This window comes from Dermacentor andersoni, chromosome 2 (genome assembly GCF_023375885.2).
Source record: "Dermacentor andersoni chromosome 2, qqDerAnde1_hic_scaffold, whole genome shotgun sequence".
Taxonomy (NCBI): Eukaryota; Metazoa; Arthropoda; class Arachnida; order Ixodida; family Ixodidae; genus Dermacentor; species Dermacentor andersoni.
In genome coordinates this window covers 179,444,899-179,466,289 of record NC_092815.1, presented here as the reverse complement: position 1 = coordinate 179,466,289, position 21,391 = coordinate 179,444,899, and the positions used below count along the sequence as shown (strand labels likewise).

Sequence of the window (21,391 nt, the reverse complement as noted above, 5' to 3'; positions counted from 1 at the left end):
CAAAACACAGAAAACGGTACTTTGCAGTCACAATAAATTTCGCAACATTGTAATGGTCCGGCTCGCGGAAAGCACTGGAAAACCGTTTGCCCTTAATTTGTCACTACGTTGGTCATAAAGGTCCGAACGCGCCATAGACAACAATTCTGGCGCTTTTGGCGAAGCGTTGACAGCGAGAGCAAGGTTTAGCAACGTCCAACTCCTCAAAAGGCGTTCAAACAACAGAGGGGGGGAGGAGGTCATTACAAGGGGGTTGTCACACCTTAAGCGGTTCCGACATACGCCGCCGTGACATAAGTAGTGTGCGCATGCACACTGCTATTATGGTAACATTTAATGAAGGCACGTATGATCACATTTTCGCACCTATAAATTAGAAGTAATGTGGCAAGGTTTATTCAAGTAAAGTTTAATAAAAGGGCGCAGTTGTGCATTTTCGTGCACCTACAACATAGACGTTGTGCGGTCGCATTTATTAAAGGGCCCCTGAACCACTCTTTATCGAAGTGGAGAAAAACATTTGAAGTGAAGATAGGCTATTTCAGAACCACTTTGCCGCAAAAAAATGCGTTCAGCAGAAGCGTAGTTATCGGCAATCAATCACGGCCTCAGCTGTACTCCCCTTCCTTCTCCAATGCCTTGCATTTCGAAGGCTACGGCGGAGACGTCACCGTGGCGCGCAGTTCAAATTTCCGATTTGGTGCCTATGCCGCGCTAAACGTAAGCCAAACGTGGCTGTCCTCAGAGAGCCGCAGTGCGCTTAGCCACTGAGTTTCCTATGCGCTTAGCCAATGGATTCGTGGCGGCACCTCGCGGCGGCCGCGGTGTAGCCGACCGTAGCGACCAATAGCAGCCGCGTATTGGAGTGTGCTTTATGACGAAATAGAGCACACGGAAACCAGCGAGGAGCATGGGGTTTTTGAAACGAGACCGTTTGAGAAAAAAGTGATTTCGCGCTCCGCTTGCTAGCTCCACGGACCGCGTGCGACAGCAGAACTTGGCTGACATGTCCACAGCAGCGTATGCTACCCGCGGACTATTTTAATTCACCAAGCCCGAGGGGTCGTTCAAGGCCCCTTTAATGCCTAAGGATTCTTTGGCGAGCGCCCCAGCCCTGTCACGCGAAAAGTGTAATGCCTTGTATCTGCGCAAAAATGCGTAATTTGAAAAGAAATGCATTCATTACAGTAGTGTGAATAGACATCATTGGTAGCTTTTAGGCGATAAGGAACAATTTCAAGCAAAAAAAATGAAATAATATCCAGAGGTGCATGCGGCTCCTTATAAAATACATGGGGAAGCTTATAGCAGGGCTGAGTCAAATTGAAATTTGGAGTTGGGTCACCTTCAACAACGCCTCCTCTATTTTTCCAATGCCAATGCAATCGCTCGCTCCTCAATGGGTGCCGTTGGTGCGCCTTAGTTCAATGAGCAGTGACCGTGGATCACATGGGAGAGCTGATAAGCAGCGCAACCCTAAGGAGCTGCACGGTAACAGAGGGGGAAGAAGCAGCTGCGGCTCTAGCAGCGGCGAAGGGTTACCGTACAAACAGATCCTTGATAATACTCACAGACTCCAAAGAAGCATGCAGAAATCACATGGCAGGTAGAATCAACAAAGGTGCGCTTCGAATCCTGCTCGAGGCAGGGCTTCCGAACGAAAAGATACTGCATACAATTTTCTGGGTGCCGGGTCACACCGGAATAGAGGGTAACCAGTGGGCCGACAGTCTAGCTCGCGAGCTCACATACCAAGTGGGACAGTCAAAGGACCCGGATACCACTATGACGGTGGAACCAACGTAGGCGGAAATACTAAACCATCACAGAGGCAAACGGATAACATATCCACCACCCCACCCATCTTTAAAACAACACGCAGCAGTAGGCTGGCGAAGGCTGCAGACAGGATCATTCTCCAATCTACACATCCTACATAAAATCATCATCATCATCATCATCATCATCATCAGCCTGGTTACGCCCACTGCAGGGCAAAGGCCTCTCCCATACTTCTCCAACTGCCCCGGTCATGTACTAATTGTGGCCATGTTGACCCCCCAAACTTCCTAATCTCATCTGCCCACCTAACTTTCTGTCGCCCCCTGCTACGCTTCCCTTCCCTCGGAATCCAGTCCGTAACCCTTAATAACCATCGGTTATCTTCCCTCCTCATTACATGTCCTGCCCATGCCCATTTCTTTTTCTTGATTTCAACTAAGATGTCATTTACCTGCGTTTGTTCCCTCACCCAATCTGCTCTTTTCTTATCCCTTAATGTTACACCTATCATTCTTCTTTCCATAGCTCGTTGAGTCGTCCTCAATTTAAGTAGAACCCTTTTCGTAAGCCTCCAGGTTTCTGCCCCGTACGTGAGTACTGGTAAGACACAGCTGTTATAAACTTTTCTCTTGAGGGATAATGGCAACCTGCTGTTCATGATCTCAGAATGCCTGCCAAACGCACCCCAGCCCATTCTTATTCTTCTGATTATTTCACTCTCATGATCCGGATCAGCAGTCACTACCTGTCCTAAGTAGATGTATTCCCTTACCACTTCCAGTGCCTCGCTACCTATCGTAAACTGCTGTTCCCTTCCGAGACTGTTAAACATTACTTTAGTTTTCTGCAGATTAATTTTTAGTCCCACCCTGGTGCTTTAGCGTCGCTCGAACACATGTTCTGGTCTTGCGAAAGAATTGAAGACTCGGCGATCAAGGATGCGTCCAGGTGGGAGGCTGCACTTCGCAGCCCGGACCTGGATGAACAATTCTGGGCTGTCCAGCAGGCTCACGATGTGGCCGTGAGGCTTGGCCTTCCGGTCCCGACGTGGGAGCGGCCCGCTTAGTGATTAATTATCACTACTTGCAGGACCAAATAAAGTTTTCCTTCCTTCCTTCCTTCCTTCTGCTCTGCCTCTCCAGGTCAGTGAGCATGCATTGCAGTTGGTCCCCTGAGTTACTAAGCAAGGCAATATCATCAGCGAAGCGCAAGTTACTAAGGTATTCTACATTTGCTTTTATCCCCAATTCTTACAATCCAGGTCTCTGAATACCTCCTGTAAACATGCTGTGAATAGCATTGGAGAGATCGTATCTCCCTGTCTGACGCCTTTCTTTATAGGTATTTTGTTGCTTTCTTTATGAAGGACTACAGTGGCTGTGGAGCCGCTATAGATATCTTTCAGTATTTTTACGTACGGCTCGTCTACACCCTGATTCCGCAATGCCTCCATGACTGCTGAGGTTTCGACTGAATCAAACGCTTTCTCATAATCAATGAAAGCTATATATAATGGTTGGTTATATTCCGCACATTTCTCTATCACCTGATTGATAGTGTGAATATGATCTATTGCTGAGTAGCCTTTACGGAATCCTGCCTGGTCCTTTGGTTGACGGAAGTCTAAGGTGTTCCTGATTCTATTTGCAATTACCTTAGTAAATACTTTGTAGACAACGGACAGTAAGCTGATCGGTCTATAATTTTTCAAGTCTTTGGCGTCCCCTTTTTTATGGATTAGGATTATGTTAGCGTTCTTCCAAGATTCCGGTACGCTCGAGGTCATGAGGCATTGTGTATACAGGGTGGCCAGTTTTTCTAGAACAATCTGCCCACCGTCCTTCAACAAATCTGCTGTTACCTGATCCTCCCCAGCTGCCTTCCCCCTTTGCATAGCTCCCAATGCTTTCCTTACTTCTTCCGGCGTTACTTGTGGGATTTCGAATTCCTCTAGACTATTCTCTCTTCCATTATCATCGTGGGTTCCACTCGTACTGTATAAATCTCTATAGAACTCCTCAGCCACTTGAACTATCTCATCCATATTAGTAATGATATTGCCGGCTTTTTTTCTTAACGCATACATCTGATTCTTGCCAATTCCTAGTTTCTTCCTCTCTGCTTTTAGGCATCCTCCGTTCCTGAGAGCTTGTTCAATTCTATCCATATTATACTTCCTTATGTCAGCTGTCTTACGCTTGTTGATTAACTTCGAAAGTTCTGCCAGTTCTATTCTAGCTGTAGGGTTAGAGGCTTTCATACATTGGCGTTTCTTGATCAGATCTTTCGTCTCCTCCGATAGCTTACCGGTATCCTGTCTAACCGAGTTACCGCCGACTTCTATTGCACACTCCTTAATGATGCCCACAAGATTGTCGTTCATTGCTTCAACACTAAGGTCCTCTTCCTGAGTTAAAGCCGAATACATGTTCTGTAGCTTGATCTGGAATTCCTCTATTTTCCCTCTTACCGCTAACTCATTGATCGGCTTCTTATGTACCAGTTTCTTCCGTTCCCTCCTCAAGTCTAGGCTAATTCGAGTTCTTACCATCCTGTGGTCACTGCAGCGCACCTTACCGAGCACGTCCACATCTTGTATGATGCCAGGGTTAGCGCAGAGTATGAAGTCTATTTCATTTCTAGTCTCGCCGTTCGGGCTCCTCCACGTCCACTTTCGCCTATCCCGCTTGCGGAAGAAGGTATTCATTATCCGCATATTATTCTGTTCCGGAAACTCTACTAATAACTCTCCCCTGCTATTCCTAGTGCCTATGCCTTATTCCCCCACTGCCTTGTCTCCAGCCTGCTTCTTGCCTACCTTGGCATTGAAATCGCCCATCAGTATAGTGTATTTTGTTTTCACTCTACCCATCGCCGATTCCACGTCTTCATAGAAGCTTTCGACTTCCTGGTCATCATGACTGGATGTAGGAGCGTAGATCTGTACAACCTTCGTTTTGTACCTCTTATTAAGCTTCAGAACAAGACATGCCACCCTCTCGTTAATGCTATAGAATTCCTGTATGCTACCAGCTATATTCTTATTAATCAGGAATCCGACTCCTAGTTCTCGTCTCTCCGCTAAGCCCTGGTAGCACAGGACGTGCCCGCTTCTTAGCACTGTATAAGGTTCTTCTGGCCTCCTAACTTCACTGAGACCTATTATATCCCATTTACTGCCCTCTAATTCTTCCAATAGCACTGCTAGACTCGCCTCACTAGATAACGTTCTAGAGTTAAACGTTGCCAGGTTCATATTCCAATGGCGGCCTGGCGGCCTACATAAAATGTTTCCCACTCAATACAGGGACACATGCCCGTGGTGTGGGGCCATCCCAACACTATATCGCATAAACGGAAAATCAGACATCCACCCGTTCGTAGCAAGTGCTACAAAGGAAACCCATACGGGCTTTAGAGCCTCATAGTTGAAGAAAAATTCGTCCTGGTCCGGGACTCGAACCCGGGACTACCGCCTTTCGGGGGCAGCCGCTCTACCATCTGAGCTAACCAGGCGGCTAGCAGATGGCAGGGCGAAGTCGAATTTGTCGACAACACGAAGCAAAGGCAAGTGTTTGACGTATAGTTCTGCGGGAACCCGCATGGTGGAGAGAAGTAATGAATAAACGGAAAATCAGACATCCACCCGTTCGTAGCAAGTGCTACAAAGGAAACATATACGGTTTCCTCGAAAGAAAAGCCTCATAGTTGAAGGAAAATTCGTCCTGATCCGGGACTCGAACACGGGACCACCGCCTTTCCGGGGCAGCCGCTCTACCATCTGAGCTAACCAGGCGGCTAGCAGATGGCAGGGCGAAGTCGAATTTGTCGACAACACGAAGCAAAGGCAAGAGTTTGACGTATAGTTCTGCGGAAACCCGCAAGGTTGAGAGGAGTATTGAATAAACGGAATATCAGACATCCACCCGTTCGTAGCAAGTGCTACAAAGGAAACCCATACGGGTTCCTCGAAAGAAAAGCCTCATAGTTGAAGAAAAATTCGTCCTGGTCCGGGACTCGAACCCGGGACCACCGCCTTTCCGGGGCAGCCGCTCTACCATTTGAGCTAACCAGGCGGCTAGCACATGGCAGGGCGAAGTCGAATTTGTCGACAACACGAAGCAAAGGCAAGTGTTTGACGTATTAGTTCTGCGGAAACCCGCAAGGTGGAGAGAAGTATTGAATAAACGGAATATCAGACATCCACCCGTTCCTAGCAAGTGCTACAAAGGAAACCCATACGAGTTCCTCGAAAGAAAAGCCCCATAGTTGAAGAAAAATTTGTCCTGGTCCGGGTCTCGAACCCGAGACCACCGCCTTTCCGGGGCAGCCGCTCTACCATCTGAACGGGTGGATGTCTGATTTTCCGTTTATTCATTACTTCTCTCCACCTTGCGGGTTTCCGCAGAACTACTACGCCCAACACTATATCACGTCACAGGGGTGTGCAGAAATAACTTCTCTTTCCACAAAGAAACCCAGTGCGGAACAGTGGGAGGGCCTGCTCACCAGCGGCGTGCTCACAGTCCAAAAAGGATTGGTGCAACACGCTCTCAAAGTGGCCAGGCTCAGCGGTGCTCTGGCATAGGGGCGCCGACCACTTAAGACGACGGAGACTTTAGTAAAACATGAAGACCTCTGTTAGCCGCTGAAAGCTGTAAATAGAGCACTAAAGTTTTTTCCTTCCTTCAATGAATTGCTGAGATGTGACGCTACCCAAATGGTGCGACTAGGGTGCCTCAATGTCCTCCTCGCCCGCTGCTACGGAGCAGCGGGAGAGGAGGAGGTTGAGGCACCCTAGGTGCGTCTAATTTAGGTACGCGTGCTTGCAAAACGCGAGCGTCTGAGCGCGCGCCGCCGCAGTTCCCGGTGAGAAGTGGTAGACGCTCCATCCCTGCCTCTGTTAGGTGTCCAGTTACTACGCGTTTGTCACTCTTGCTCCGACTTCCGCTGTGAGGCGCCACCCAGATGGTACTCTCCGCCACGACCGTAAAGCAGGCGCGAACGCTAGCCGACGGGGGAGAGTAAGAAAGGACACTAGGAGAGGGTGGGGTGAGCGGTCGGATCGGCTGCATCTGGATGGCATTGAAAAAAAATAGAGGAGGCGCTGACTTGAAATTTGGACGCGGGCCAACTCCAATTTCGGAGTGGGCTAACTTGAAATTTCGGGTTGGGTAAACTTAAATTTGGGGGTGGACTTACTTCAAATCTGGGGGTGGGGCATCCTAAATTTTGGGTTGGGCCAACTTAAACTTTGGGATAGGCCCAGTTAAAATTTGTGGGTGGGCTAACTGAAAAAAGCTACAAAAATTCTGATAATTGCCTATGAATGCGTAAGCATTGTTTGGCTCAGCTGTGATTGTCTTTTGCTTAGTTTTGCTTACCTGCTTTTCCTTACTTATGCGCGTCTGCCCATGGCCTTTGCGGTGGCAAAGAATGTTTAGGCCGCATCCGGCCGCTTTAATGCAATCGTACCAATTGACCCGCACGCCGGGTACAGGCGCGCTTCGACAAAGCGGAGCGGTCGAAATGAAACGCCAGCTGTCACAGTAGCGCGTGAGGCGTTGCGTGAGCGCAGAGTGCATCGCCGCGATGCCATGTCACCCTCGCTGTCGCTCTCGCAAGGCTGCCTTGTGCGTGCGTTCCTCGTCCCCGCAACCCCTCGCCTATATTTTGACTGCGCCTTGGTAAGGTCCAATGAAATAGCTCGGCTATGCCAGGATATACGTAGCGAAAGCTAAGGCATGGCATGGTTAGCCTTGGTTAATCTTGATTACAAGTTCAGGTTAGTCTGATTGTCTAGCTAGGTGGCGGCGTTTAGCCAGTCGTTCGGAGCGCTGTTCGTCTGTTTCCTGGGCGATTCGCTTCCTCTTCATCTCGTTCCGATGTAGATTCCAGGCCTCCCCTTGCTTATCAGAATTGTCGCCGTCCATTCTGCTACCTCAACTGTGGTTGCGGCGCACGCGAGCTCTCCTTTTCAGTCCTCTGACATGTTATCAGGCATGCGACGCAGCTGGCGAAGCGAGCGGAGGCGAATGCAACGACGAAGAACGTGGTGTGACGTCGTGTGCCTCCTCGGAGCACCGCCACGGCGAAGTTGCAAATTCGCGGCCCGTAAAGTTTTCGCTTTAAATGCGCCATACGTCTCAACGCGCTCGCTTGCCCACGAGGTGTTCCTAACACGATAGGCGCTCAGCAGCGTTCCAATGGGCATTGGGCCAGCCCAAAATCTGGAGTTGAAAATCTCATTAATGTTGTTAGCCGGGCGTGGCCCATGCAGTGTAAGTAACGCTTGATTGTGGGTTAATTTAACCCTTAAAAGGAAGCTTTTACTAGGGGCTAACTCCAAGTCCCTGATTTTGGTGCATGTGAAACACATATATGTTCTCACTGGATTATAGCGGAAGCAATATGGCGAAACTTTGTTTCATTTGAAAGAGAAAGATGAATTCTGTCGAATATAGCCGGGAAATTTGGATTTATGGCTGGATACTTTTTAAGAAAAAATGCCTACATTTGGCTAGGTCCAAGTATCAGAAGACCACGGTTTGTAAATCCGTAACTCTGCAGCAAAGACCAGATGTGGTCGTTCTTTAAACTGCACCAGTTGGAATATCTGAAGCGGAAAAAGTTGACACAAGATTCTGCAGGTCCAGTAATGTTGTTACAATGTTTACCAACGCTTTGTACAAGTTCGATTCGCAAATTAGCAGTAGCTTTCTCAGCGCTGCATAATGCACCAGGGTCAGTATAACTTGAAACTATTCGACTCTGTTTTTATTCCAATGCGGCCATTAGCCTTCCGTGATAGGTCAAAATGGCTCGGGCTCTGCGCATGTGAGCGTGGCACCCGCCCATATGGGCTGGACCCGAACCATTCTGTCCTATCAGGGAGGGATAATTGCCGATTTGGAATAAAAACAGACTGGAATAGTTTTACGTTATAGGGCCCTAGTTTTCTCCGGTTTAGATGTCTCAGTATAGTCGGTTTACAAAATTTTGACATCCTCTCTTATTGCTGAGTTAGGGCATGTTAACTTGATGATTCAATTTTTTTTTCATGGGGGCGGGGGGGGGGGATTTATTACTATAATATTTTTTTTTTCTTTAAAACACGTGTTCCCCTAAATGACGAATAACTCGCTACAGTCGGCAAATTTCCCGCTCTCGTTTATGGGCAACAAACGTAATAAAATTCTCGGCAGTGGGCGCTCAGCGGCATCAGCTCTTCCTCCGTTCCCACTTATTTCAATCGGAGCTCCTTTTGTAAAGCTTTCTCTTGAAGGCAAGTGAGCGGGACGATATTTGCATAACCACGCAACTCTTCGGCATGTTCCCATTTGCCACTTCTTTACCTAATGGTTTAGAAGAACTTTTCGTTGGGCGAGTCGGTGCATGACTATGTTTTAAGAAGATTTGCGACTAAGAAAGAACGAATACCGGAAAAAAACGAGGTAGACGAAAAGAGCGCAAACTATCAAACGGGTTTACTTCTGTCGAATCTGCTTATATAGACAGCGTTCACACGTGAAAGAAAAAGGAAATGGGGAACGGAAACGCATAATAGGGCGTGAATGTGCATTCTTCTCCTGTATGGCTAGACCTTGTTTTTCGAAACAATTAGGCTTAAAAAGGCAGAACAAGCTCTGCCACTCTTTGTCGTTGCCAAGCTCACTTGTTGAAACTGGCCGCACTCTGGGAGCTAAAATGTGTCTGGGTTTTCTAAAACACTTGGGGACCTCAACCTCGTCCTCAGCTCCACTGAGTACAGGACGGCGCCACTGCTTTGCTGCAGAAGTAATGCAATTTTGGCGAAACTTTTGCGAAAGCACATTTACCTTAACAGCGCAAGGAAGACGAAGGCAAGAGAGAGGACTACATGACAAGCGCTTGTCGTGTCGTTTTCTATTTTGTCTTCGTCTTGCTTGAGCTATTATGTCAAACATTCATAGTGGCTGCTTTTCAATATGGGTGTTCATGGGCTGTATCAAAGTGCATTAGCTTGAGAAACAACGCTTTTCTCTTGTGATCATTCATAGCCACGGAAAATGTCTTATTGCACGCAGAGCAGAAGCGCGACCGTTAGCTAGTGTTATATTGAGGATACGAGAACAGGGGATGGTCTTTTATGAATACGGAGGTAACCCCCATCTACTGCAGCAACTTCTAAAAATTGAGGGCAGCTCTCCTCCTTGGCTGACCTATTGTAGCAGCAATTGAGTATGGTCTGTAGGTATATCCTGAGCTTTTATTGTGATCTTCAGATCAGTGCGCTAGAACGATCCAAGAATTGCAGAAATCTTGAAACATATTTTATAGACGTTTCCAGCGCTTCGAAGGGAGTTCGGAATGAAACAGGTCAGAAGGACACATAAAAAATGACGCGGCCGCATGTAATAAAAAGGTCGAAATACTATGCCAAAAAAGAAGCTCCACGTACAACTAAGCGAACTGAAGCCGTAACGAGCATTTTACTTGAGGCTACAGCTTGCGCAAAGGCGCCAGTGCTGTTTTTTTTAGCCATTTTTCTCTCCGAGGCGCGAATGACATCTTTTCCCGTTTTCCAGACGTATTTGGAGTACACAGACGACGCTGAGGATGAGAACGAGGAGAACTCAACTGCTCCATCATTGACGCCATCGGCGTACAATGGCTTCGCACCAAATGCGACCGATGCCACAGAGTCAGCACCAGAAGTGAACTCTTCGGCGCCGACGGAACCTGACAGCACCACTGGTGTAAATTCAGTAAGACCCCACACAGCGTTTTATATTATTATGCAGCTCTGTCCAGAACGTTGCGTAAATAGAACCAACAGGTACGCAAGTTTCTTCTTGCCAAGCGGCTCGATCAATTCCGCATAGAGATCGATTTCTTTTTCAGATTGTTTGGTTTAGTAACACGTTTGCGGATACAGCTTACCCGTTTCGTCCACAAAATAAATCTTAATTGATTGCCGCTTTATCCACGCCCTTCAGATTTCCAATTGAATGTTCCTGCAATAAAGTGATGGTGACACTGCCTCTGCTGCGATGAAAACACGATGTTAATCGTAATCATGACATACTGCACTACTGTTCCGTGGCAGTAAAATCGATAGGTTCTGAGTGGCGACGCCGCACATGACACCCACTTTAAGTTTATTACGGGTAAAATTGGTAAGTAATGGCTGAAAATGTGGTATACCTCGAACTCGTTGCAAAAATGCTGCCTGTAGGCGAAATTTGAACGTAAATCGCCCAGTTGTAAAGCTGGAAAAAATCCACACTTCTAGAACTTTTAATTATCTAGCAGACTGTATATTCTTCGCCATTACTCATATAGAGGCTGCAAACACTTTTTCACTCCTGTCTGAGCGTACTTAGCCTGGAAATGAAACCGAGTTTCAACACGGTACGTGCACAATCACTTTGCGCAGTAGCAATGTAGCCACCTACAAAGTGGTTCTAGCATGCCTACGCTTCGTCAACTTCACGTAGGAAAAAGAAAACGACTGAATAACGTGAATTATAACAAGAGTGTAAGAATAGTTTGATAATCTTTGCGAGCTTGCGCTTACAATATTATGATAAACCTTATACAGTATTCTGCACTCATCTTAATAGGTATATGCCTTAGGTCCGTTTCGTACGTTATAAAAAAAGGAACCCGGTTACCGAGGACGTCACTGCATGGTTAACCTAGTGATACAGTCATGACAGTTCATTCGAACTGCTTATAGAGGGTGTAATAATGGTCATTTTATTCGTTTATTGTATAAGCGATTGCGTAGTTTCGTGACGTAGGTTCCTGGATTTCTGCGAAAGCCGCAGTCTACGATATAGTGACGCAGCTGAAAGCAGCAAATGACACAGTAAATATGTCCGCTTCCTCTGTTATGTCACGCATAACTTACAAAGCTGCGATTTATTTATTTATTTATTTATTTATTTATTTATTTATTTATTTATTTATTTATCTTTACTGCGTAGTATTGGAGTTGTGAGCATGATGTTTCAGCTGTCATTAACATTTCCAAATCTAATGACGACGAACGCCACGGGTTGCAGGCGCATTGCCATTCCTTCGCTTGGAGCAGAGCTCGCGCTTCTAGAGCGCAGGCGAATTTTGTGAAAACGTTCCTGCTGCTGCTGTGCCCAGTAATTCGTTTGTATTACAGAAGATTTCATTTTATTCTCTCTAAACTTAGGGCTTCGATACCAATACTAAGTTAACTAGTCATAAATATGTGACTTTGCCCTTAACACGCCGAAATAAACATTTACAGGCTTTGCATTTGCCTAATGGCAGCTTTTTTGTATTTCACGCGTACTTGCACAAAAATATAATGTTTTGGTCACATGTTAAGCCGGCCTCCTATGCAAAGGCTTTAGCATGCGGCTAACCACAATTTCCCTGTTTAAGTACGCATAAAATGAATAAATGACGTCATTAGATAATCGTGGAACTTATATGTGTGAAATGCGCTTTATTTGTTAGAGAATATGAAGTTTATAAAACATAACAAGCGAAATATTTCTCTTTATTTAGAGCATCAATTGTTTCATAAACAATTGCCGGAAGTTCGTGAGAATAAAAGAACCGAGTTTAGAAATCCGTTACTCTGTATTCAGAAACAGATATCGCAGTTCAATAGATTACACCAGTTAGAACATCTAAAAGGAACAAACTTGGTGTAAGATTCTGCAGCTCACATGACCTGGTAACAAAAGATACCAAGGTATAGTAACACAACTTAGCAGCATTTTTCTGAACGATACCGAATACGTTAATAACTTCATTTTGACCGCATAATATGTCGCAATAGATACGGTTTACATAACTGGGATACTGTTCTTTGTTGCCGAGTTACGGAATTGTAAGCCGAAGGCGTAATTATGCCTTTCTTTTTCAATTTTTACCCTTTCTCTAAAAAGATTGATGATACATCTGCACCCTATCGTTGGTAGATTTGAACTTTTCTTTAATTGCAACAAATGTAATGAAATTCAGTGCAGTGGATGCCTAGCAAAACGACTTGTCCCTTCCAATATTTATATATGGGAGCTCCTGGGGCACATTATTTCCTTTCAAAGTAAAGCTAGCACGACAATGATTTCAAACCACGCAACTTATTGGGTTTGCGTCCGTGTAGCCTGTGATTGGTCCAACGAAAAACACACTCCCAGCCCTAATTGTATCGGTGAGAACCGCATGAAAAAAAAAAACCTCAATAACGCCCGCATGCAACTTCTTTTCCGCACACTTGCTCACTTTTAGACTTAACAGTGTAGTGCTTTTTCTATACCAGATCTTTCGAAAACAAGTGATGGTGTGCTTTATAGGCAATGCTGCTGATACTGTCAGTACGCAAGGTCCTAAAATGAGTTTAGTTTTCTGTTTCTGCAACGGGCCTCGATTTTAACCTGAACCACGACCCCGCTTATTGCGAGAAAACGCTGCTTCCTCGCCTGCAGAGGTCACTGTTCCTCGGTAATAATCGTAATTGACTGTCACAATGAGCATTCTCTTGAGAAACAACGCATCAGTTTAACGCTACCGAATAGCCACTCAATATTTCTGATTACAAACGCAATAGACCAGCGACGTTTAAGGATTGGAAAGTGGGAGCAGTGAAGACCTATGAGCGGGGGTTGAGTTTTAGTGAACAACAGAGGTAACGCCTTCGCTGCTGCTCCAACTCCAAAAAAGGGAGGCAACCTCGGCCCCTTGGCTGGCGGCTATCGTAATTGTATTTCAGTAACGCCCCTAGGTAATCCCGAGTTTTATTCTGCTATTGAGGACGTTGGTCACGTCACATAAAAGAGTTGAAGCCCTCGTCCTTGCTGTCCTGTCGTCTTTTCTGTGTTCTTCGAAAGTGTTTATTGTTGTTGTTGTTGTTGTTGTTGTTGTAACCATGGAGCTGCAAAATGTCCGAGATTACTCGAGGCGTGATTCTCAAGAATTGAATACCCCAGAAATGGGCCAAAAGATTCCAAACTCTAAATAGAGGGGCCAAAATAGAGCCTTCACATGCAACTAAAGCAAATGCGGCTGAGACGTTGATTTTAGTTGAGGTCGGAGGCGGCGCTGGAGCTTTCTTAGTTCTGCCATTTCGGGGACGTAAATGATAACTTCTCGTATTTTCCCAGACGGACACTGAGGAGGATGAGGATGAAGATGAGTTAACTACGCCATCATTCATGCCTTCGGTGCACAGTAACTTCACATCAATTGCGCCGAATGTCAATGAGACAGAACCAGAAGTGAACTCTTCGGCGACAGAACCTGACAGCTTCACCGCTCCACATTCAGTAAGTGCTCGCGCTGTGTTTTAGCTGGCAGCGCGCGCGCGTGTGTGTGTGTGCGTGTGTGTGAGTGTTTGCGTGTGTGTGTGTGTGTGCGTGCGTGTGTGTGTGTGCGTGTACGTGTGTGTGCGCGTGTGTGTGTGTGTGTGTGTGTGCGTTTACGTGTGTGTGCGTGTGTGTGTGCGTGTGTGTGTGTGTGTGTGTGTGCGTGCGTGTGTGTGTGTGCGTGTACGTGTGTGTGTGTGTGTGTGTGCGTGTGTGTGTGTGCGTTTACGTGTGTGTGCGTGCGTTTACGTGTGTGTGCGTGTGTGTGAGTGTTTGCGTGTGTGTGTGTGTGCGTGTGTGTGCGTGTGTGCGTGTGTGTGCGTGTGTGCGTGTGTGTGCGTGTGTGCGTGTGTGTGCGTGTGTGCATGTGCGTGTGTGTGTGTGTGTGTGTGTGCGCGCGCGCGCGTGTGTGCGTTAAGCACCAGCAGTTAAGCAGAATATAGTAATTGGCTCTGTGTTTGCGTGGTTGAGCTTTGCAGTAACAGCTGGCGCCACCAATCTAGCCGCTCACCTTTACGCCCCATTCCTCACTCTGACTTCGACCGAGCGCAAGCCACCATGCTTCGCAGACTGCAGATCGATTCCATTCTCAGTCATTCTAGGCTTTATTTAATCACTGGCGGGGATTACGATCCCGTCTGTACTAAGTGCGACCACGGAGTGTTCGCCACTCGGGCACACATTCTCTGGGGACGCGAAAAACCCTCCCCCAGAATCATTACTGCCAGCTCCCTCCGAGGAGGGTTGGAACCAGCTGCTGACAAGAAAACCCAACTGGCACTCGTCTCGTGGGCCCAAGACGTCGCCCCAGGCTGGGAGCTACACTAGGCCTATCTGCCCTAACTTCCAACCATGCAGTGGCACATAAAGTTGTTTCTATCCCTTACGACTTTTGTGAGTATTTATGAGAATACTCAACCCTGTCAACTCTATGCAAATAAAAGAAAATAATGCATTGTTGATTAAAATGAAGAAAATATGCCTGTTGGATTCAAAAACCACCCCTCAATTAATGACAATTTTGTGATATTCAGCCTACTCTATGCTTCGTGCATATCACAAATCTCGCGAAGGCAATCTAAAGTTTGGGAGACGCGGTGAAGTCAGAGGTAGTACAAAGCGTTCATTCTTGGCTGCCCGCTCTCTTCGTCACATGAGCGTTGTTACAGTGAATGCTTGTGATCGTCGAGTGAGGTCCGTTTATGTTTCCCTGTGCGCGCGATATGACATACGTGTTAATTTATTTAGTAAGTGAATATTTATTGTAATTTATAGGGCCAATAAAACTATGCAGTCTTCTTCCTAATATCTGATACTTTGCTATCGCTATCAGTGCTTCGCCTTTCGTGCGAAACTGAGACTTTTTTTGCTGGGATATCCCATAAATTATCACTGAAATAGTAAATTGAGTACCGCGCACTGTTACAATAATATGAACCTGTCCTAAACATATACTTAATTCCATAATAGTTTATCACTATAAAAGAAGTAAGCCCTTACAACAATAAACTCAGTTACGTCAGAAGATTTCACAGATGCGGTCGCTTCTTCTTCACCCCGATGGACGCCTGGCGGTTCCGACGTTTGAACTGGGCTGTAATTCAAAGTCGTCTGTCTTGTCATCACAAATGAAGACGCCTGGTGAAGGGAACGTTAAGTAAGCATTACATAATGGAAGTGAAGATGTGATGGTGTGTACTACACCGACAATAAGAGTTTAGTATGGTCTATATATAGGTTCATGACTCACCCAAATTTTCAGGTATGATATATTTAGAGATAACCAAATACTAATGAGCTTTTCAAGGTAATGCTACGATTTCAATGCCTGTTCTGCATATGGTCGTTGCACTCAATAGGAGTAGCGAAATTTCTCATATCGTGTTCTCAAAAGCAGGGCGTCTTTAGCTGAAGCTTTTGTTTGCTGTCTGATATTGTGCGATATCTGTTACAGGCTTCAGATCACATTTTTGTATCTTTTTATAGAATGCGCTTCAATTACGCAATTGAATAAAGCACGCAATTTTAATTTGGGAGCGTTCCGGGATATCACCCCACGACATCCCGCGCATAAAACACTCGCACCCTGAATTGTAAGATGTTATAACTGTGCACTTCGTCTGTATTAGTACTTTTTGGATGTTATTTTTTTTCTAGCTTTTAGTGTTACTGCGGTGTTTGTATTGTATAACATTCCTCTGATGAAAAATATCCCCTTCTCTTGCTGAGAGTGGCACTTGTCTGGAGTGCTGTGTATATACGTAAAGCAATAAATAAATGTTTGTACACACACACACACACACACACGCACACGCACACACACACGCACGCACGCACACACACACACACACACACACACCACAGCGGCGTAATCAGGTTGACAATTACGCCGCTGCTGAAAATCTGCACCAGCAGCAAAGCAGAATATAGTAGCTTACTGCAATTTTAGCTCTGTGTTTGTCTGGTTCAGCTCTACGCCACCAGGCGGCTGCACCGCTCCGGCCGCTCACGTTTATGCCCCGCCCATCCTGCAATCCAACCAGACCACCCCCGTTTGCCGGAACAGCGGACACGCTAAAATTCTCCATTAAAGCGACGCTTTGCTTGCGAGCCCACTGGGAATATCCTGACCGTGGCTGCCGCATTGCCGAAAATATTTGTCGACACATGCACAAAGGTTATTTAAGGTATTCGCGAAGTGGCTCATATAAACACCGCGTGCAGACCACATATATCTCGCTGTGTTCTACGTAACGAAAACGTAACTACCTACATAAAACCTGAACATACATTATCGGGTCACGGGCATCTTTAAAGAACATTGACCTGTGGACAGTTAATGGAATGGTCTACTATATACAACGAGTTCTTTGCTTATCTTCGTTTTTTTTATCCAATAATAATTAGATGGAAACTACAGGCGCAATTTTCCGTCGACGTGATGTTCCGTATAAAGGCCAAGGGCGATAACACCGTCGTCGCGCGGCCTACGCAGCTTGTGCGAGCAAAAGCGTGCGAGGGGGAGCCGACGATTGTGGCTCAATCTCGCCCGCGCGAAACGGAGGAAAGCGGAGAGGAAGCGCGCTGCCTTCCGTCGCGCGCGAGGCAGCTAACGTTGAGGCACACCGCGGGGAGGGAGGGAGGCAGCGTTCTGCTCTGCTGCAACTGCGTATGGGGCGGCGGTCGCGCGACCGTACCTCGAGAGTGATTGCGTTGGGTGCAGACTCTAGGTGCGTCGGCGGCTCGTAGCTTTGTGCGTCGTGTGTGTTCTCGGCACTCAGTTCGCGTTGGAGCGGTAGACAGCACGAAGGTCACTTCGCTCGCTGCTGCTGCCGCGCTTCTTCACGCCAGCGTTTCAACAGCGAGTGTCCACGGTTATCGAGTGTGATGTGTTCATGTTTGCGGTGCGCGCTGACACCATGCTTGCTAAGTTAGGTAGCAAGCGAATGTTTACAAGTTCATACGGCCGACAAAAGTACTATCGTCACTTCGTATGGCTATCTGCTAATTTTCTATCGCAAACGATGCTTCGCCTTTCGGGCGAAATTGTGACTTCTTTATTTAGCCACTCTGTATGTGCCAAAAATTTCTTGGTCAATCTTCCAGAATGTACGATTGTACGAATGTACGATGTACGTTTTACTATGTACGATTCCTCTATAAAACATGGAGTACGTTTCAGTGGTATATTAAACACAGTGGCTCAAGTAACCTGCTTGGTGATATGTCTCCAAGCCAATTCCAAATCACTGCATTATTACATGGCCGCTTCCACTGACTGCTACTTACCAGACGTTCCTTTCACCAGGCGTCCTCGACTGAGATGACGGAAAGGAGGAACTCGGAATACACCGCAGTAGAGACGTCGGAGTCACCGGGCATCGAATTCCGGGACCTAGAGCAAACGTTAGCATCCATGCAACCTTACGACGTGACTGACTTTATTCCGGTAATGTACTGTCACGTTCACGCAGATGCGCTAAGGAGCCGTTTCAAACTTAGCGCTGGCCTCAAATTCAACTCATACTTCGTTCGTATCTGAACAGCTTCTGCTAACGAATACCGCATTTCAGTCAGGTCCACTCAACAAGCTGCGAGGAGAAGGGTGCCCCGAAGCCTTATTTAGTTATTAGCATACTGTAGGCGTAACGCTCCAGGCAGGAAACCCACAGACTGGATACCAGTCCGTTCTGTGGGTAGAGAAAAACTGCGCAGCTCACTACCAGAACGTGTGACTGGAGTTTTACAGACAGGCCGTACGCGTTTTGCGGCGTAGGTTCCCTGTTTCACCAGAGTAAATGTCTCACGTTTCTCAAGACTACCTCACTCATAGCCGCTGCATTCATCGTGCCACTGTCGGTATTAGTCAAACGCACTACACGTTCCATAGAAACGCAAATGATCAGCACTGCCCAAGCATCGTTTGTTGTTTCACTCATAACGACGCCCACCGTTGCCGCGGCAACGTTTACGGTTACACGAAATGACGCCTACCAAAATGCACGCGTGCTTACACACGCCACAAGTACGCATGCAAGTTGAGAAGGAAACTTTCCATATTCAAGCTGCCTCTTGTAAAATAAAGGACAGCACTGTAGTGGCGTTTATCTCGCAGTCTTATTGCGCAAAACACATCATCGTTCTGCACTTCTTATGGAGCGGTGCAGGCACTACAGCACAAGTCGATGACGCCTAAAAATTTACCCTGGCTAAACAACCAAGCCCAGTGCGGCAAACAGCCGCAGCTTTCGAAGTTCTCAAACGATCCAGACATTCATTTAATTATATACGAATACTGGATTGCTCACCACGCCACCACACCAATTAGAAGTGTCTCTACGCCAGGTAATCGTCTTATCTCTCAGCTTTAATGAAACTTCCCTTGAGGCAGTCAAGATTTATATGATATTCAGATGTGCTCGTCTTAAGTGAACTCTTAAAATAATCGGCGGGATTTCCTATATAATACACATTCCTATATAACACACATTCATCTTCGCTGTAACTTCTTTATCGCGACCTCTTTCAACTCTACATGATGAATAAAATCTAAGTAAAGGATTTAGCTTTAGCATAGTAAATTTGGGCACATTTCCGATAATCTGGACTATCTATCTATTTATTTATTTATTTATTTATTATGCTTGACGTATGAAAGCAGCGCGAGGAAAATGGAAGGCTCTCGATTATATATACCACCTCAGGTTTTTTTGTGTTTTTTTTAATATCCCCGTTAACTTAATTGCACATCAGACTCCCCGCTAAATTTTGCTGTCGCGGTCAGGAATCAAACCGTCAGCCTCACGCCCGGCAGCAAAATGCCATAAACCTAATATGGCGGCAGTTTCTTTGCTTTTTACTTGTTTTATTTTTGATAAGAGGCGTACTCTTTACAAAGAATAAACAGCTTGAACTTTCAGCATCATTTCGTTATTAGGAATCTATACGTATATGCTACATCTTGAGCTGTAACCTACGCGTGAGCAGCAACTACATCCACAGCGAATATTATATTGCTGCAGTGTTCTTTCGATTGGCAAATGGGTAGTATATTTAGGTTCGGCTGGCTGAAGGGACACTTTTGAGCGGTCCGGAAATTACTAGGTTTCAATATAGCCAACATGCAGTAGTACAAGATGTGACTCTACCTACACTGGTGTTATGAGAACCAAGAAAAAACTGCGCAAAAAAGGACAAGACAAGGAAAGAACCACACGACACGGGCGCAGACTAACAACTCGTTTAATGCACCAACGCCTCTTTCCCACCAACAACAGAACGCATGCGCACCAGCCACAAAGACAAATGCAGCTATCATGTGGTCAGGCCTAGAAACGCCAACTCCTTGCGGTACAAATGTATGGAAGCTTCGCTAACACATTTATCAGGCCCTAATCTCGCGATTTCAAAGGCTTCGATTACTTCGCGCTCTTTCTTATCCCTTGCGCGTCCGACAATCTTAGTCCTGCCGAAAAGTGGGGTACAAGCATTCCCGTCATGCCTGCAGGTCTTGCAATGCTTCGGAAGATGCTGTCCTCTAGAATCATCTAGGGAATTAGCGTGTTCTAACAATCTAATATTAATGCAGCGCCCTGTTTGCCCAACATACACGTTGCCACAACTCAGCGGAATCTCATAAATGACATTCGCATTGTCTTGTCCTTTTTTGCGCAGTTTTTTCTTGGTTCTCATAATGTCATACCAACTAGCCCCTCACCGTACGCTTCTAGACTACACTGGTGACTGGTCTCAAACCAAAACCAAACAACACAAGTTACATTTCTGCCTTCATTACATAATGTTTATTAAACGCTTCTCTTACCAGGCGTCCTCAGCCGAGATGACAGGACAGACGCCTTCGCATTACAGCGTAGCAGAGGCATCGCATTCGGCAAGCACTGAAGCGAACCCCGAGGAAACTACAGCGTCCGTCGAAACGTATAACGCAACTGACCTTATCCCGGTAAGAAGCTACTTTTGCGGCACCGCAAAACTCACCTGCGGCACCGCACGAAACAACTTTGTTTATTATACCAACCAGCGAAAATGTCCTCGTCATTCCTGCACGCGTTGTGTTTGTTGGCGCGCTGTAAGCACGTTTCATCGACATCTGCATTCTTATCCCACTCCATGTGAAGGTAAGGAAAAATCCTGCCAATCCCCTTACACTTATAGCCTGAACTCGGCTGGAATCAATTGCTACTGCAGATTACCGCTGCACTAAATGAATAATGTCGCAGGCGTCGCAGAAATTTCGTTATGATCGCCACCACAGGGACGCCTCTTACTCACTTGCTTCCGTAGTGCCGGTCCAGTCACTATCTCCGATGAGCTGCGTCTCTCAGAGAAGCTCCTACCACGTTACAACGGTCCCTGGCATGACTTTAATGACAGCCAACGCAACCCACGTGCCACGTTCCTTAACGAACGCCGCAAGCTTCGTCTACTGTTGGTACGCGGTGCATACGCCAGATGTTTTGTTACGCGTCAAAAACTCTGCATTGCGCACGCATATTCTGAATGTGGTGTTGCTATCAGGTCAGTACCGACCTCTAATTGGTACAATTTTGTCAGCGCTGACGCTGCCTCCTCTTCCTTCATTTATTTCATTTTTTCACTGATAACAACGCTTTCAGAGGGTAGGTTTAGGATACATACTATGTGTTGAAACAACCACGTGCAAGCTGCCATGCCTAGGGAGCCACTCTAAATCGAAACGAACCGCTGTGTATACTGAACTGTTGCGGCATTCGTGCTGCTCCTGCGTGCTAGAAATT

General features: G+C 46.4%; 1 protein-coding gene across 1 annotated transcript in view; it reads left to right on the top strand.

The window, feature by feature from the left end:
- Positions 1-21,391, top strand: part of LOC129387488 (uncharacterized) — a 76,340-nt gene that overhangs the window by 8,849 nt on the left and 46,100 nt on the right. The window contains exons 6-8 of the mRNA XM_072286191.1: positions 10,350-10,529; positions 17,923-18,063; positions 20,440-20,577. Of these exons, the coding sequence (XP_072142292.1) occupies positions 10,350-10,529; positions 17,923-18,063; positions 20,440-20,577 (459 nt within the window). The remainder of the gene's footprint in view (positions 1-10,349; positions 10,530-17,922; positions 18,064-20,439; positions 20,578-21,391) is intronic.